This window comes from Ascidia mentula, chromosome 9 (assembly GCF_947561715.1).
Source record: "Ascidia mentula chromosome 9, kaAscMent1.1, whole genome shotgun sequence".
Taxonomy (NCBI): domain Eukaryota; kingdom Metazoa; phylum Chordata; class Ascidiacea; order Phlebobranchia; family Ascidiidae; genus Ascidia; species Ascidia mentula.
The window spans coordinates 11732368-11750706 of NC_138574.1; the positions used below are offsets into that span (position 1 = coordinate 11732368).

The window sequence follows — 18339 nt, forward strand, 5'->3', positions numbered from 1 at the left end:
AGTCCTCTATCTCCACCAAACGGATGTTATTAAAAATAGTCCTCTATCTCCACCACACGGATGTTATTTAAAATAGTCCTCCATCTCCCCACAGGGATGTTATTTAAAATAGTCCTCTATCTCCACCACACGGATGTCATTTAAAATAGTCCTCTATCTCCCCACAGGGATGTTATTTAAAATAGTCCTCCATCTCCCCACAGGGATGTTATTTAAAATAGTCCTCTATCTCCCCACAGGGATGTTATTTAAAATAGTCCTCCATCTCCCCACAGGGATGTTATTTAAAATAGTCCTCTATCTCCACCACACGGATGTTATTTAAAATAGTCCTTCATCTCCCCACAGGGATGTTATTTAAAATAGTCCTCTATCTCCCCACAGGGATGTTATTTAAAATAGTCCTCTATCTCCACCACACGGATGTTATTTAAAATAGTCCTCTATCTCCACCACAGGGATGTTATTTAAAATAGTCCTCTATCTCCATCATGTGGATGTTATTTAAAATAGTCCTCTATCTCCACCAAACGGATGTGATTAAAAATAGTCCTCTATCTCCACCACAGGGATGTTATTTAAAATAGTCCTCTATCTCCACCACACGGATGTTATTTAAAACAGTCCTTTATTTTGAATAACAACCGCGTGGTGGAGCTAAAGGACTGTTTTTAATGACAACTGCATGATTGAGCTAAAGGACTATTTTAAATAACAACCGCATGGTAGGGCTAGAGGACTATTTTAAATAACTACCGCATAATGGAGCTAGAGGACTATTTAAATAACAACCGTGTGGTGGAGCTTGAGGAATATTTTAAATAACAACCGCATAATGGAGCTAGAGGACTATTTAAATAACAACCGTGTGGTGGAGCTTGAGGAATATTTTAAATAACAACCGTGTGGTGGAGATAGAGGACTATTTTAAATAACAACCGTGTGGTGGAGATAGAGGACTATTTTAAATAACAACCGTGTGGTGGAGATAGAGGACTATTTTAAATAACAACCGTGTGGTGGAGATAGAGGAATATTTTAAATAACAACCGTGTGGTGGAGATAGAGGACTATTTTAAATAACAACCGTGTGGTGGAGATAGAGGACTATTTTAAATAACAACCGTGTGGTGGAGATAGGGGACTATTTGTTATTATTCTCCGTTTGTTTTTTTCGATCCCTTGCAGTAGTTCTGTGAAACCAATTTTTGTCACACTGGTTCCATCAAATTTAAAAGTTCCATGCAGGTCAATAGAACCATAGAATATTAAAACATGGAATGGAAACTCTTGTTTTAGTATTCTATGATGTTACATAATATTAACAACATTAAATACTGTGTTGCACTGAAATATCCCGCTGATCTAGCCTATAGGCTACATTTATGTATAGAGAGCGTGTTTTGGAAAGTGTATGTTTTTCTTTCTGTGTGACAAAAAACTGACAAGACTGTTCTACACCAATAATATTAGGAATATTTGGTATCTTTTTCCACCAAGTTTGCATGAAACCATATCAAATTTAATCTTTGTTTTGTTTTAACTATTTTTCGCGACAATTTCCACAGCTCTTAATTTTAAGGCAAAAAGTTGCTGCATTATTTTAGGCTTAGCTGCAATTAATTGCTACGACAAGAATTTTTACCTGACTTAAGAATTGCAAGGATAACAACAACCAGAACGCATAATTTAAAAACTAATAAAAATTGTTTGTTTCATGCGCACTACTGTGGTTTCAGCCTACTACTGGAGGTTCAATGTAGATTGTTGTTTACGCAGTTACACCAGGGTTGCAGTTTATTTCCGCTACAAAAACATTTTATGTCTTTAAGGATGTATGATAAACATATTTTTGTCGTCAAACGTCAAAATATCAGGTATGTTGCTTGCAATTAGTTGGGCTGTATATATAACAACTTTTTAATATCAACTGGGGTTAGTTTGTAGTTTTATGTTAATATTTCCAACACGATTTACGTTTTTTCACATTTCTGTTCCATTGAGTGCGGAAACGTCATATTCCAGGCTCTGGTGATGCCTCATGTTTTCATTTGCTTGTGGCCTCGCCCTGGCCCTATTTAAGGAAAGATTTTCAAAAAACCACAAAGCAGTTAGTTTACTTTAAGACGAAAAACAAGTCACAATCTTTCATGCCTCCTGCATGTTGGCCAGAATACTTACACCTGATCAATGGTTGCTCGGTAGGCATTTAGATTTTCCACATATCCAGATGAGTAAAATAACTCTGCGTCTTCAAGAGTTTCAAGCATATCCATATTTTTGGTTTCAGGTAATAATGTCACCGTACCGGCAGCGAGCAGCGCCAACACACCAAATATCGCATTCGGTAACCAAGGTATGTATGATTTTAGGCTTATCACAAAGGGCGAAATAATGCTTCCTAATCCAGCACCGGTTGATCCCATAGCAACAGCGTTTGATCTGCACAATTGGGATGAATTTAATACGATAGTGATTGATGGGAGGGGGTATTTATATGTTTGTATGTGTGCTTACATTCTGCATGTTTGCAAGAAAAATGTTCAGAATTAGATTATATTGAGTAGTACCTGACCACTGTGGGGTAGAGTTCAGTGGCAAAATTGTAGCTGACTGCAAACGAACCAGAAGTTCCTATCTTTGCCGCCATGGCAAATGCCACACTCAAGGTCTGAAGGCCTAAACAAAAACATTGTTATGTTCTCATGCCAAAACAAGAATGTGGGCTAGTAGTAGTAGTATATGGAATGTAAAAAAACACATCTGGTAAATTGCAACTGGGGACATTTATGCTTAGAAATTTAATTTCACCAAAATGCTCTACCAACTAAAAAAGTGTTAACAGCATGGTGATTAAATATGATCACATCTATATGTATGACCAACTCTGCCGTAAAACACATTTTCACGAAATAAAACAAACTAGTCTGTCACCTTGATTGTTTTCAGCATATTGATCAACTATGGTTGAACACAAAACAGTCACTCCACCAAGGACAAGCATAAATGCAAGCATTATGCGTCGACCAGTCCAGTCCATGAAAGCAATCACAAATAAGTATGAACCTATTTCCATAACTCCATCTGAAAATAAAGAGCTGTGATTTTATCAACAATAGTATGTAAAACACATTAATCAAACTTTAAATAAGTAATTTTTGTTGAAAAAACGTTTGTGTTATACATTGCATAATCAGTAAATGTGCTACCTAAAGAATGTGACACATTGATATTATAATTAAACACAGTATATGTATAAACTACCAATTGTTATACTCACTTAAAGTGTTATTTATAAATATGTTTCCATGCAGAGAGCCAACGTTCAGTGAAAGTCCATAATATATTAATCCATTTACAAACCTGTTTAAAACAAGTAGGTAACATATCTTTCTTGAACACTATCCCAAACAGTTTTTATATATGACTCAGAACTATATAGTAGCAGGTTAGTTGCACATGCCAATTCACATACCAGATAAGTACAACTAAAATGGTGATTTTTCTCATTGTGGGAGTACGGAACAAATCAATTGACGAATACGTTTTATCTCCTTCCCCCTAAAACGAACATACATCTACCGAAAGCCTGTACACAGTTAAATGTAAGTTGAAATTTACCTCGCTAACAGTACCAGATTGCTCCGCCTCTGTCCATAATGTACTTTCATCTAATTCCATCTTATTGTACTTTGCAATTTTTCTGGTAATCTAGTTCAAACGAAAAACATAAAATACATGCTTTAAAATTTTAAAGCAAACAAATAATGCATGTTATCAAGACATTTAATTATATGTTTAGGCTCCAACAATACAACTGGCAAAGACAAAATGTACAATACATGACCTCTTTAGCTTGTGCATTTCTTCCACTGGAGAAAAGCCATCGTGGTGATTCGGGTGTAACAAATAGAAAAAGTGCAAACAGAAGTGTCATCATTGCCATTACAAACTAAAAACAAACTTATCAATTTCCCTTCCAGACATTATTAAGACTTGAACCACGTTGACTGATTTTTGTGTGTCCCACCTGCATGCCGTGCCAGTTGTTCCAAGAGTAAGCAATCCCAGACAAAATCATGTACCCAGTTGCAAATCCAACTTGAAAACTGACTCCAACCAGTGTTCTCCATTGACTGGAAGTAATCTCTAATACTAAACAAAATAGTCCCAAAATAAAACTGAAACATATGACTTTGATGAGTATGTATATATTTAGTTTTTTATCATAGTATATATATGTTTAAAAATATATATATGTATTGTAGTAAGTTACAGAAAACAAAATTGATTCAGAGATTTACAGTAAACAAAGCTGGTTAAGTAGATGCCAGATCCACACATAGCGGCAAATAGTCGAAACACAACGAAGAGCCAATAGTTATGAACAAAAGTGCACCCAAGCAAATCCACAAACCAGATAGCAGCTGTTACAATCATGGTAAATTTTCTGCCAAATCTAAAAAAATTTGTACGTTGATCTTTCACAGAAAATAACTTTATACATATTACCAACACAAAGAATAATTTGTAAAGTAATTGTACGTACCTGTCTGATATATATCCAAATATAATTGCAGCAAACAAATCTCCAATCAAATAGATTGATGTTGCCAAGTAGTCAAGCCAAGCATCATCACAAACAAGGTTAAACTAAAAGACAAAATCTGAATATGATATGCTACAATGTAAAGCAACAAATTTTTAGATACAAACCACTACATGTTACATGTGTAGGCCGCATCTCACAATTAAATCCTAAAAATTGAGTTTTAGAAGTCATTTGTCATTTTGCACCTGGTTACAGTTTCTCTTGTTTGCCAAAAACAATTGCCGGGTCTGATGACTCATGAAGGGGGACTACTATTGCTGAAGGCCGCATCTCACAATTAAATCCTAAAAATTGAGTTTTAGAAGTCATTTGTCATTGTGCACCTGGTTACAGTTTCTCTTGTTTGCCAAAAACAATTGCCGGGTCTGATGACTCATGAAGGGGGACTACTATTGCTGAACAGAAAAAAAATTGATTGCAGCTGCATTAAGACAGCACATTGGGGGATTTTGCAAAGGCTAACTGCTAAATTGTCAGTCCTAGGGGGTGTACAAACAGGGGGGGGGCCCCAAGACATCTAATTCTTCATGAATTGTGTAGAGGAGGGTTGGTGGCTTCACTTAATCGCAAATGGAGGTAACTTTCTGTGATTCATTTTTTCACAAAACAAACCTACACTTTTTTCTGCTTTTTCGCCAAAATAATGGCCAACAGAGGGTCAAAATGCCCCCGGGGGAGCAGTTTAAGTAGTTATTTCCATTATAAATTTGGCCACAATTCCTTGCCAAGGGTCGGCACTAACAGAAAATCACAAATTGAACATACTTTCTGTGATTCATTTTTTCACAAAATCAACCTCAATATTTGGGTAGTTTTTCAGCTACATGTACAACAGCACCCTCTACCAATTTACTGCCTGACTAATAACCCTGAAAACCATAGTAAAACTGCCCCAAACACGCTGAAAATCGCCCTGGCAACAGCCTGTTCATCTGCGCTCATTCAACCAAAACACTGGCGCCCATGCATGACCCATTGCATTGTTACACACAATTTTACTCCTCTGTTACGCAGGACATAGTTCGAGAAGGGCATTTCCCAACCGGGAAAGTCTTTTCCATAGAAATACAGAGATGCGGCCTGTAGCAATTTTGTACGCCATTCTTGTATTCACGCATGTTTTGTGCGTTTGACTGGCCCATTGAGAATGATGTGTGGGCAGTCAATAAATTGGTGAGCAGAAGGAAGTGTTTTAAACAGTGACTGATTTGAGTGGTTATTGGCTACACATTTCTAGGGAGTTAGTTTGTGTAAAACTTGCAGAGATCATGGATGGTCAAAACAGAGTGTTTAAATTGCCTGAATAGAAAAAGGCCAAAGTGTAATATTATTTGTACATAATCAAACATGGCAACCTCAGTAATAACAGTCTCACTGAAGGTACTTCGATCATATTCATATCCTTGGTCACATTTTATCTTAGAGTAATTGAAGCAGTCGTTTAAAGTGGTGCTTGCATTTTTGTATTGATATCTGCAAAAACAAGATTGCAAGGTATAGTATTGACTATGCCAAATAATTTCATAGCTGAGCTGGCCCCTTTTTCCTGACAAGTCAGAGCGAGATCTGAAAATAAAACTTTTTTCATTACCATGCCGACACGCTAGCACTATACCTGAAGCAATAGTCATAGGTACCATCTTCCTTTCGTGGAACTGTTATGTTGAGTATACCCTCTTCACCTAATGCATTGGTGCAGTTTGTGTTGCTTATTTTGCATCTGATAAAAAACGCAAATAATTAAAAATTCGGTAAAAGGTCGGGTTCGCAAAATCGGTTCCAAGAGTTGGGTTAGAAGGCTAAAGGCACAGAACAGCACGAAATTCTCGCAAAATTTACCAATGTTACATATTTAACCAACACACTATAAACGGATATTTTGGCGCAAAAGTTTTCCCGCGTTACTTTATTTAAATTTCGTTGGTACTTTGAAAACTCCAAAATATAAGTGGGTTAGCTCCAAAATATAAGTGGGTTTAGCATTTTTACTAATAACTAATACGCTTATATGACTTCATAATTCATCATTTTTCCCCTCATCATATTGACAAGTACAAATTTGCATCATTAGTTATGAAAACGCTAATCGGAGATATTTGAGGAATTAAATTTAAAGGGACACACGTTGAGAAAAAATAAGTTCTATTTGCAGTAGTGGAAGGCAACAAAAATATTAAAAACACTAATGCAGATATGACCTGCAACGTGTGCCGTAATAGGCAACGCTTTAAGTTAGGCGCAGATTTGCTTAGTTAACCATAGTGAAAAAGTTTAGTGAAAACTTTAGAGTTTATGATCCTTGACCCAGGCCTGAGCCTTGGGCGGAATCTTGGCAATATCCTTCCTTCTGGTTTTGGATAGATTCAATCTTCTAATTAATAAGTACAATTTGACGCAAGGCAGGCAACGTTAACCTCAACCCTTTTCACACAAGCAGTTTACGTGGCAACTAATAGAAATAGAATGCCAGGCACATCACTTGCAAAAGCGAACGATGGTCGGAGAGGAAATGGCCGCGCCAGTCAGGCTTATGAAAAACAACGTTGTGCAACATACATCGAAAGCAAAACAAACTTGCGTTGACATAGTCAGACTTGGGCAAACGCCAGCGGAGACGATATACTGGAAATTACACACAACCCAACGACCAATTTGGCGTCATTGACATAACAATATGACCTTTATGCGTTGCAAATCCAATGGTTGGAAAAACAATAATAGCATAATATTCAAAAACACATGTCGCTGGCTGCAGTCTGGTGTAATAATTGGTTAAGGAAGTCGAGTTTCCTAAAGCATATACAGACCTGATGAATGTATGCAAAATAGAACGTCAAGTTAATTAGAGAGTGGGTGTTTTTACACAGCATGCTTAACCCACCGACACTAAAAAACTGCATGAGGTTAAACTTTTTGTACTGTGGTATTGTACTTCTGAAGCGCACAGAAAATAATTGTGAATTGTAGCAGGTAAGGTTGAACACCTAGGTCCGCACTGCAGATCGACTCATCTCATTATGATGTCACTGCAGTGGACATTTTAGGATAGCTGTTATTACGTTATAGTTGTTTTTGCTCTGTCACTGCATTCGCTTGCCGGTTCTTGTTGGCGCCAAGTCGAATCTTGGTCAGCCTTGATTTTGAGCACGGAAATGTTCGCAAAGATAGTATTTCTTAACTCCGTGCTATAATTTTTTTGGTTTCGCATCTTTTTGGGCAAGACTTGTTGTTTTTCATTTCCTTTAGGTTGGGAACCACTATCCTAAATAAACGTTACGTAATTACCTGTAATCTGGGGTGTAATTTAGAAACACAGCAGCAGTACTGTTGTAGCCAACCGGAAGACTGCTGTACGACACCATCAATATTAACAATATTTGGTATCTTCCCATTCCACCAAGTTTGGATAAAACCACGTCAAAATCAATCATGGTTTTGTTTTTTCTCTTTTATTCGAGACAAAAAACTCTTCTACGTGACTAATATCTACAAATCCTAATTATGACGCAAAAGTTGCGGTATGAAACTTAACCAGACCGCAATTTTGCAAAGCTTCATAGCTACGACTGATACTTTTTCTATGCTAATCGCAACAGCCATGTTCACGTGAATTAGTTCGCGTGCGAGTTTCCGACGTTGAATGGTGTATAACTGACATGTTAACTGGGAAAAACTGATAGACCATAACGAGGTAACTGAGGGCCTCAAGTTACATAAGCGGATACCATTACCGATGATGCCTAAAAGTTGGAGAATACAACAAACGAATTAGGATTTTATACAAAAGTTGTTGCAAAATTATGGATAAAAGATTGGTTGACTAGCTTCATTTTTAACACCTTGCTAAATCCTAGATCGACTCATCTTCGACCCCTTATTTCAAAACAAAACCGCTTAGGTACCAGTGAACCTTGGCAACAATATATTCCGTGAAACCGCTGAACTCCTGTAGCTCAGTTGTTAGAGCGTTGTGTCTGGTTAGTGTGAGTTCAAATCTTGCTCCGACTTGTCAGGAAATAGTGGCAGCTGGCCTACAGCCACAGTAAGTTAATATAAAGTACCGGAAAGTAAACGCACTGTTCCCTATGATTGACACAGCGATTGTTCTTATGGGTGTGGAGCGCTTCTAGGAAGAGGTAGTTTCCCGCCCATTTTTATACATCACGTGATTTCACAAGCGGTGTTAGCGTTATCCCCTTTTTCGTGTTGGCACGTTTTTTGGCGTTAGTTGTGTGCTCTACCTGTCTCATTACCCTTGTTGAATAACAGGCGGAACGTCGGAATATAGTTACGTTTTTTATATGTGCCAGAAGAACAGATTATTAAGTTGTAATAAGCAAATGGTTAAACAATCAGGCTCTTTGAGCTGTATGGGGAATTACCACCGTAATGTAGAGGAATGTTCGTTTATGTACATGTTCATTATTCGTGAAACATAAAGGCGATTTATTTCAACTATTAGGGTATATTGAAGATTTGTTTAAAAAAAACATCGACGCAAATGCAGTAACAGAATCCCCATCCGCGTTTGCTGGTAGGACAGAATACTTACTTTCGATCAATGATCGCTTGGTTCGCATTTAAACTTCCCACGTTTCCAGACGCGTGAAATATTTCTGCGTCTTCAATAGTCTCAAGCATATCCATGTTTTTGGTTTCAGGTAATAATACCACCATAGCGGCGGCGAGGAGCGCCAACACACCAAATATCTTATTCGATTACCAAGGTATGTATGCAGCTATGCAAGGTATGTATGATTGTAGGCTTATCACAAAGGGCGAGTATTCTGTGCAACACGAAGGAGCCATCTGTCATTGCATTGATGTCAATGATTTCTAAACAGATCTTCACTTGAAAAGTTTTGTTTGATTAAATCTCTGCCATGTCGTTGCACGATTTTTTTTTTGAAAGTTGTAACGGTTGTTTAACTAGTTTAAAGTAAACTAAACCACAGTCTTGCGTTCTACCAAAAAAGGATTGTTTAACGATTTGTTTTCAGTTTAACTAACCGCCTTACGTTGTACAAAATCTTCACTTAAATAGGGACAGAACGACTCCACAGGAAAATGAAGGCACGAGGCATCCCCAAAGCGGGGAATATGACAACCCGGCACTCGATGGAACCGAACTATGAAAAACGTCCATTGTTCGAGATATTTATTTGAAACTACAAACCAACCCCGCATAAAATAAAAAGTGTTTCTGAACGCGACACGGCAATTTTGATCATAGACGCCGACCGATTAATTGTTTAGCAAGCACACATTTACTGCGTCAATCAAGTTTGATAGCACAGCTATTGTACAGTGCACATGAGACAAGCAAGCAATGAAGGGAGGGACCGAACGAGATTTTTGCGCTGGGGTCAAAAGCACAATAATCCTCTAGGTCCACCACACTAATGTCATTTAAAATAGTCCTCTATCTCCCCACACGGATGTCATTTAAAATAGTCCTCTATCTCCACCACACGGATGTTATTTAAAATAGTCCTCTATCTCCACCACACGGATGATATTTAAAGTAGTCCTTTAGCTCCACCACACGGATGTTATTTAAAATAGTCCTGTATCTCCACCACACGGATGTCATTTAAAATAGTCCTCTATCTCCACCACACGGATGTCATTTAAAATAGTCCTCTATCTCCACCACACGGATGTTATTTAAAATAGTCCTCTATCTCCACCACACGGATGTCATTTAAAATAGTCCTCTATCTCCACCACACGGATGTTATTTAAAATAGTCCTTTATCTCCACCAAACGGATGTGATTAAAAATAGTCCTCTATCTCCACCACACGGATGTCATTTAAAATAGTCCTTTATCTCCACCAAACGGATGTGATTAAAAATAGTCCTCTATCTCCATCACACGAATGTTATTTAAAATAGTCCTCTATCGCCACCATACGGATGTCATTTAAAATAGTCCTCTATCTCCACCAAACGGATGTCATTTAAAATAGTCCTCTATCTCCACCACACGGATGTCATTTAAAATAGTCCTCTATCTCCACCACACGGATGTTATTTAAAATAGTCCTCTATCTCCACCACACAGATGTCATTTAAAATAGTCCTCTATCTCCACCACACGGATGATATTTAAAGTAGTCCTTTAGCTCCACCACACGGATGTTATTTAAAATAGTCCTTTATCTCCACCAAACGGATGTGATTAAAAATAGTCCTCTATCTCCACCACACGGATGTCATTTAAAATAGTCCTTTATCTCCACCAAACGGATGTGATTAAAAATAGTCCTCTATCTCCACCACACGGATGTCATTTAAAATAGTCCTCTATCGCCACCATACGGATGTCATTTAAAATAGTCCTCTATCTCCACCACACGGAACAAATCACGTTTTAAGACTATTTTTAATAATATGTGCGTGTTGGAGCTAGAGGACCATTTTAAATGACAACCGCATGGTAGAGCTAGAGGACTATTTTAAATGACTACCGTATGATAGAGCAACAGGACTATTTTTAATAACAACCGCATGTTAGAGCTAGAGGTCTACTTTAAATAACAACCACATGATGGAGCTAGAGGACTATTTTAAATAACAACCGCATGATAGAGCAACAGGACTATTTTTAATAACAACCGCATGTTAGAGCTAGAGGTCTACTTTAAATAACAACCACATGATGGAGCTAGAGGACTATTTTAAATAACAACCGCATGGTAGAGCAAGAGGACTTTTTTAAATAACAACCGCATGGTAAAGCATGAGGACTATTTTGAATAAAAACCGCATGGTAAAGCTAGAGGACTATTTTGAATAACAACCGCATGGTAGAGCTAGAGGACTATTTTGAATTACAACCGCATGGTAGAGCTAGAGGACTATTTTGAATAACAACCGCATGGTAGAGCTAGAGGTCTGTTTTAAATAACAACCGATAAAAACAACCAGAACGCATAAATTAAAAATTATTATTCAACCATTGCATTCAAAATCAGAAAACCGGCGGCAACACCAGTCGTTGTAAGTGCTTTGCCTCCAGCCAAAATGTTCGTATCCTGTCTGCCTTGATTGCTTGTTTGTTTCATGCGCACTGCTGTGGTTTCAGCCTACTACTGGAGGTTCCATGTAGATTGTAGTTTACGCAGTTACACTTGCAGTTTATTTACGCTACAAAAACATTTGATCTGATACCTCAAGGATGTACGAAATATATGATAAACATATTTTAGTCATCAAACGTCAAAATATCAGGTATGTTGCTTGCAATTAGTTGGGCTGTATATATGACAACTTTTTAATATCAACTGGGGTTAGTTTGTAGTTTTATGATAATATTTCCAACACGATTGACGTTTTTTTCACATTTCCGTTCCATTGAGTGTGGAAAGGTCATATTCCGGCTCTGGTGATGCCTCCTGTTTTCATTTGCTTGTGGGCTCAGCCTCGCCCTGGCCCTATTTAAGAAAAGAATTTCAAAAAAGCATAAAGCAGTTAGTTTACTTTAAGACAAAAAACAAGTCACAATCCTTTATGCCTCCAGCATGTTGGACAAAATACTTACACCTGATCAATGGTCGTTCGGTAGGCATTTGAATTTTCCACATATCCAGATGCGTAAAATAACTCTGCGTCTTCAAGAGTTTCAAACATATCCATATTTTTGGTTTCAGGTAATAATGTCACCGTCCCGGCGGCAAGGAGCGCCACCACACCGAATATCACATTCGGTAACCAAGGTATGTATGATTTTAGGCTTATCACAAAGGGCGAAATAATGCTTCCTAATCCAGCACCGGTTGATCCCATAGCAACAGCGTTTGATCTGCACAATTGGGATGAATTTAATACCATAATGATTGACGGGAGGGGGTATTTATATGTTTGTATGTGTGCTTACATTCTGCATGTTTGCAAGAAAAATGTTCAGAATTAGATTATATTGAGTAGTACCTGACCACTGTGGGGTAGAGTTCAGTGGCAAAATTGTAGATGACTGCAAATGAACCAGAAGTTCCTATCTTTGCCGCCATGGCAAATACCACACTCAAGCTCTGAAGGCCTTAGCAAAGACATTGTTATGTTCTCATGCCAAAACAAGAATGTGGGCTAGTAGTAGTAGTATATGGAATGTAAAACAAACACATCTGGTAAATTGCGACTGGCGACATTTATGCTTAGAAATTTAATTTCACCAAAATGCTCTTCCAACTCCAAAAAGTGTTAACATCATGGTGATTAAATATGATCACATCTATATGTATGACCAACTCTACCCTAATATACATTTTCACACAAAATGAAACAAAGTAGTCGGTCACCTTGGTTGTTTCCAGCATATTGATCAACTATAGTTGCACACAAAACAGTCACTCCACCAAGGACAAGCATAAATGCAAGCATTATGCGTCGACCAGTCCAGTCCATGAAAGCAATCACAAATAAGTATGAACCTATTTCCATAACTCCATCTGAAAATAAAGTACTGTGATTTGATCAACAATAGTATATGAAACACATTAATCAAGCTTTAAATGTGTGATTTTGGTAAACGTTTGTGGTATATGTTGCATAATTAGTAAATATGCTATCCATATAATGTGACACATTGAAGTTATAATAAAACACAGTATATGTATAAACTACCGAATGAAATACTCACTTAAAGTGTTATTTATAAATATGTTTCCATGCAGAGATCCAACGTTGAGTGAAAGTCCATAATATATTAATCCATTCACAAACCTGTTTAAAACAAGTAGGTAACATATATTTCTTAAACACTATCCCAAACAGTTTTTATATATGATCTAGAACTATATAATAGCAGGTAAGTTGCACATGCCAATTTACATACCAGATAAGTACAACTAAAATGGTGATTTTTCTCATTGTGGGAGTACGGAACAAATCAATTGACGAATAGTTTTTATTTCCTTCCTTTTCCTAAAACGAAAATCACATCTACCAAAAGCCAATGTGATTAGTAAATAAAAACTGGATCAAAAAACCAAAGGCCCCTGGCAGGCTGTCGATCGCACACCGTATCAATAATAATGTATTAAAATCCCAACACAGTGATCTTTAGACAGCTCAGATGGATTTATTAAGAGAAAAATATATTTCGCCTAAAACGGCAACATCAGTTTCTCCATTAACCAAAACTGCCAAAAAGGAAAAACAGAAAGGAAAGAGTCAAGAATCTAACGCAAAAAGGTTACGAAAGCTAAAAATAAATAAAAATTTAATAAAAACTATAAAAATATTCGAGTTGCTATTTTTTGCTACCAAAAGCCTGTACACAATTAAATGTTAGTTGAAATTTACCTCGCTAACATTACCAGAATGCTCCGCCTCTGCCCATAATCTACTTTCATCTAATTCAACCTTATTGTACTTGGCAATTTTTCTTGTTATCTAGTTCAAACGAAAAACATAAAATACATGCTTTAAAATTTAAAGCAAACAAATAATGCATGTTATAATGACATTTCATTATATGTTTAGGCTCTAACAATACAACTGGCAAAGACAAAATGTACAATACATGACCTCTTTAGCTTGTTCATTTCTTCCACTGGAGAAAAGCCACCGTGGTGATTCGGGTATAACAAATATAAAAAGTGCAAACGGAAGTGTCATCATTGCAACCACAAACTAAAAACAGATTTATCAATTTCCCTTCCAGACATTATTGAGACTTAACCCACGTTGACTGATTTTTGTGTGTTTTACCTGCATGTCATGCCAGTTGTTCCAATAGTAAGCAATCCCAGACAAACCCATATATCCAATTGCAAATCCAACTTGAAAACTGACTCCAACCAGTGTTCTCCATTGACTGGAAGTAATCTCTAATACTAAACAAAATAGCCACAAAATAAAACTAAACAATATGAATTTTATGAAGTATGTATATATTTAGTTTGTTTTCATAGTATATGTTATAAAAAAGTATATGGATTGTAAGTTACAGAAAACAAAATTGACATGAAGACTTACAGTAAACAAAGTTGGTTATGTAGATACCAGATCCACACACAGCGGCAAATAGTCGAAACACGACAAAGAGCCAAAAGTTATGAACAAAAGTGCACCCAAGCAAATCCACAAACCAGATAGCAGCTGTTGCAATCATGGTGAATTTTCTGCCAAATCTAAAATGTTTTGTACAATGATCATTTAACATAAAATGAACTTTATGCATATTACCAACACAAAGAATAATTAAAAAGTAATTGTACATACCTGTCTGATATATATCCAAATACAATTGCACCAAACAAATCTCCAATCAAATAGATTGATGTTGCCAAGTAGTCAAGCCAAGCATCATCACAAACAAGGTTAAACTAAACGACAAAAACTGAATATAATATGCTACAATGTAAAGCAACAAAATTATTTACAAACAAATCACTACATATTACATGTGTAGAAATTTTATAGATAAATAAATTGGTGAGCAGATAGAAGTGTTTTGAACAGTGACTAGTTTGAGTGGTTATTGGCTCATAGATGGCCAATACAAAGTGTTTAAATTGCCTGAATAGTAAAAGGCCAAAGTGTAATATTACTTGTACACAATCAAACATGGCAACCTCAGTAATAACAGTCTCAGTGAAGGTGCTTCGATCATATTCATATCCTTTGTCGCATTTGATCTTAGGTGTCGAGTAATTGAAGCAGTCATTTAAAGTGGTGCTTGCATTTTTGTATCGATATCTGCAAAAACAAGATAACATAGTATAGTAATGACCATGCCATATAATTTCATAGCGGAACTGGCCCCTTTTTCTTGACGAGTCAGAGCGAAATCAGAAAAATCAAGCTCCCGGTGAGCTTTGAACACACAACCCTGGGATAACCATGGACTACCACTCTACCAATAGAGCTACAGGAGCTGAGAAGTTGAACAGGATATATTGTGGTCAGTACATTTACACAACTTACTGGACAGTAGACAACCTTCACATGTATATATAGTAATTAAATAGTATGCCTGGCAGCGTTAGCAACAAACTTCACATGTATACATAGGGTATCTCTAACAGTAATCAGGCAACGTAGAGGTGTTTCATGCAATTGCATGACAGAAAGAATCATATGTTGGCAATTATAAACACAAAACTTCAAACACAAAAAAATTTAATTTTGTCATAATTGTCTTAGTCCATATGTCACATATTAGTTTCTGAATGTTTATGGAGGCTTTTATTGATTACCTTTCCGACATGCTAGCACTATACCTGAAGCAATAGTCATAAGTACCATCTTCATCCTTTTGTGGAGTTGTTATGTTGAGTATATCCTCTTCACCTAATGCATTTATGCAACTTGTGTTGCTGATCTTGCATCTGTTACAAAATGCAAATAATTTAAAAATTCTGTCAAAGGTCGCGCCAAATACTTTCGTCGATAAATGTTCGACAACAGAGTCGCAACCTCTTCTTTTGCATAAACAATCTTATACCATTCTACTATTGAGTGAAATCAAACTTGCGACTCTGTTTGTACGAACAATTATCGACGAAAGTATGTGGTGCCTATGTACATGACTTGACAGCTAAAAAGAGCGGCGGGCGACGGTCGGGTTGGAGTAAGGTATCGTTCGAAGAGCGTATAACGCTGTTTTTAGGCAAGCTTTGTTGGACTGGTATTGGGAAAAATAACTTTGATAGTTGAAAAAGACGTAAATATGTAAAGAAAGCACAACAATAATTAAAATCCTTTTTTTTTTATTAAAGGCAGAAGTTATCCAAGATTTTTTTAAGGGGGGGGGGGTCAAAAATTTTTTTTGGGGGAAAACTAAGGTTAATTGTGGTCGAGAACTGCAAAATACGCACGCCAGTGTTGGCGCCAATCGTTACATAAACGGTAGCTTCCTGGCTTGCGTAATTTGTAACGTTATGGTACAATGGAGGCGAGTTTTTGCGGTGGTGCTTGCGCCGTATAGTTTTATTAATATTACTTTCGAAGAAAGGCTTGTATATATTTGTTTCCAAAAGAGATCAAACGTGGGCTTACTATGCGAGCGCTAACAGTTGCTTATCAACATGCGTAATATTTGCAACGTTTTTGACAACTAAACTAATTGTCTTTACACACAAGTAAACCGCTTGGCATTACAACAACGTGGCCACTAAAAACGAGGTTTCGTCCTGAAGGCCGCATCTCTGTATTTCTATGGAAAAGACTTTCCCGGTTGGGAATTGCCCTTCTCGAACTATGTCCTGCGTAACAGAGTAAAATTGTGTGTAACAATGCAATGGGTCATGCATGGGCGCCAGTGTTTTGGTTGAATGAGCGCAGATGAACAGGCTGTTGCCAGGGCGATTTTCAGCGTGTTTGGGGCAGTTTTAGTTTGTTTTTCAGGGCTATTAGTCAGGCAGTAAATTGGTAGAGGGTGCTGTTGTACATGTAGCTGAAAAACTACCCAAATATTGAGGTTGATTTTGTGAAAAAATGAATCACAGAAAGTATGTTCAATTTGTGATTTTCTGTTAGTGCGGACCCTTGGCAAGGAATTGTGGCCAAATTTATAATCAAAATAACTACTTAAACTGCTCCCCCGGGGGCATTTTGACCCTCTGTTGGCCATTATTTTGGTCAAAAAAGCAGAAAAAAGTGTAGGTTTGTTTTGTGAAAAAATGAATCAGAGAAAGTTACCTCCATTTGCGATTAAGTGAAGCCACCAACCCTCCTCTACACAATTCATGAAGAATTAGATGTCTTGTAATTGTCTTGGGGCCCCACCGGGGCTGTTTGTACACCCCCTAGGACTGACAATTTAGCAGTTAGCCTTTGCAAAACCCCCCAATGTGCTGTCTTAATGCAGCTGCAATCAATTTTTTTCTGTTCAGCAATAGAAGTCCCCCTTCATGAGTCATCAGACCCGGCAATTGTTTTTGGCAAACAAGAGAAACTGTAACCAGGTGCACAATAACAAATGACTTCTAAAACTCAATTTTTGGGATTTAATTGAGAGATGCGGCCTTAAGACTGACGAAAAATAAAACTTGTTTCGTAACAATGCAACATGTTTGGTAAAAATCATACACTGTGTATTCGGCTCCGTTCCTAAATAATTCAAGCAAAACATGATCTAAAGATGGCAGTTCATAACTCCGTGCCATAGTTTTTTTGCGATTTAGGTTGGAAACCACTATTTAAAAAAAACTTTACATAATTACCTGTAATCCGGGGTATAATTCATAAACACAGGAGCGGTAATGTTGTAGCCAACCGGAAGACTGCTGTACGACACCAATATTATTAAGAATATTTGGTATCTTCCCATTCCACCAAGTTTGGATAAAACCACGTCAAAATCAATCATGGTTCACACTCTTTCACACAACTAATTTAAATATAGTTTCTCACCACAAGGCAAAAGTTGCTGTAAAATACTAAATTTAGCTGAATTTTGCAAAGTTGCATTTCTACGACTTGCACCTTTTCAATGCCATGACAGCAGCCATGTGCAAATGAATTAGTTCGCGTGCGAGCTTCGGCCGTTTAACTGCGAAGAACTGACAGACCATAACGCGCGAGCGTCCGGCCTCAATTTAGTGAGCTTTGTAATCTATGTGACGGATTTGTGGGAACTGAGAATTCATATCCTCACCGGATAACAGCATGCAGAACAATTTAGTTGTCTGTATTTTTTTCCTCTTCCATTTACACGCGGAAAACATTGTAAGACAAACGAATTGGGATTTTCGTGTGATGAATGTTTTGCCTTC

The 18339-nt window shown here is 37.2% G+C and overlaps 2 protein-coding genes across 4 annotated transcripts; both read right to left on the reverse strand.

Moving 5' to 3' along the window:
* Window positions 1-1775: 1775 nt before the first annotated feature.
* LOC145914370 (solute carrier family 22 member 3-like) lies at window positions 1776-8043 on the reverse strand. Of its 3 annotated transcripts, XM_083002192.1 has the most exons (14): window positions 7898-8043; window positions 6228-6332; window positions 5968-6085; window positions 4550-4653; window positions 4305-4459; window positions 4031-4155; window positions 3848-3952; window positions 3622-3711; window positions 3476-3561; window positions 3281-3363; window positions 2935-3084; window positions 2571-2679; window positions 2182-2442; window positions 1776-2074 (listed from the first exon to the last, which is right to left on the reverse strand). In XM_083002192.1, the coding sequence occupies exons 1-14, from the start codon at window positions 8041-8043 to the stop codon at window positions 1984-1986; spliced, it is 1728 nt and encodes a 575-aa protein (XP_082858318.1). In that variant the 3' UTR covers window positions 1776-1983. The 3 variants fall into 3 exon arrangements, with proteins under 3 accessions (XP_082858318.1, XP_082858320.1, XP_082858319.1); XM_083002194.1 differs by lacking the exons at window positions 5968-6085; window positions 6228-6332; window positions 7898-8043 and adding exons at window positions 4798-4896; window positions 5378-5591 and having other exon boundaries at window positions 1789-2074; XM_083002193.1 differs by lacking the exons at window positions 5968-6085; window positions 6228-6332; window positions 7898-8043 and adding an exon at window positions 4798-5591 and having other exon boundaries at window positions 1790-2074.
* A 3711-nt stretch (window positions 8044-11754) lies between these two features.
* Window positions 11755-18049, reverse strand: LOC145914369 (organic cation transporter protein-like). The gene is made up of 14 exons (XM_083002191.1): window positions 17788-18049; window positions 15844-15951; window positions 15196-15319; window positions 14843-14946; window positions 14597-14751; window positions 14330-14454; window positions 14147-14251; window positions 13922-14011; window positions 13452-13540; window positions 13257-13339; window positions 12916-13065; window positions 12548-12656; window positions 12159-12419; window positions 11755-12051 (listed from the first exon to the last, which is right to left on the reverse strand). Exons 1-14 carry the CDS (start codon window positions 17931-17933, stop codon window positions 11898-11900), a joined length of 1803 nt encoding a protein of 600 aa, XP_082858317.1. The 5' UTR covers window positions 17934-18049; the 3' UTR covers window positions 11755-11897.
* Window positions 18050-18339: the final 290 nt, after the last annotated feature.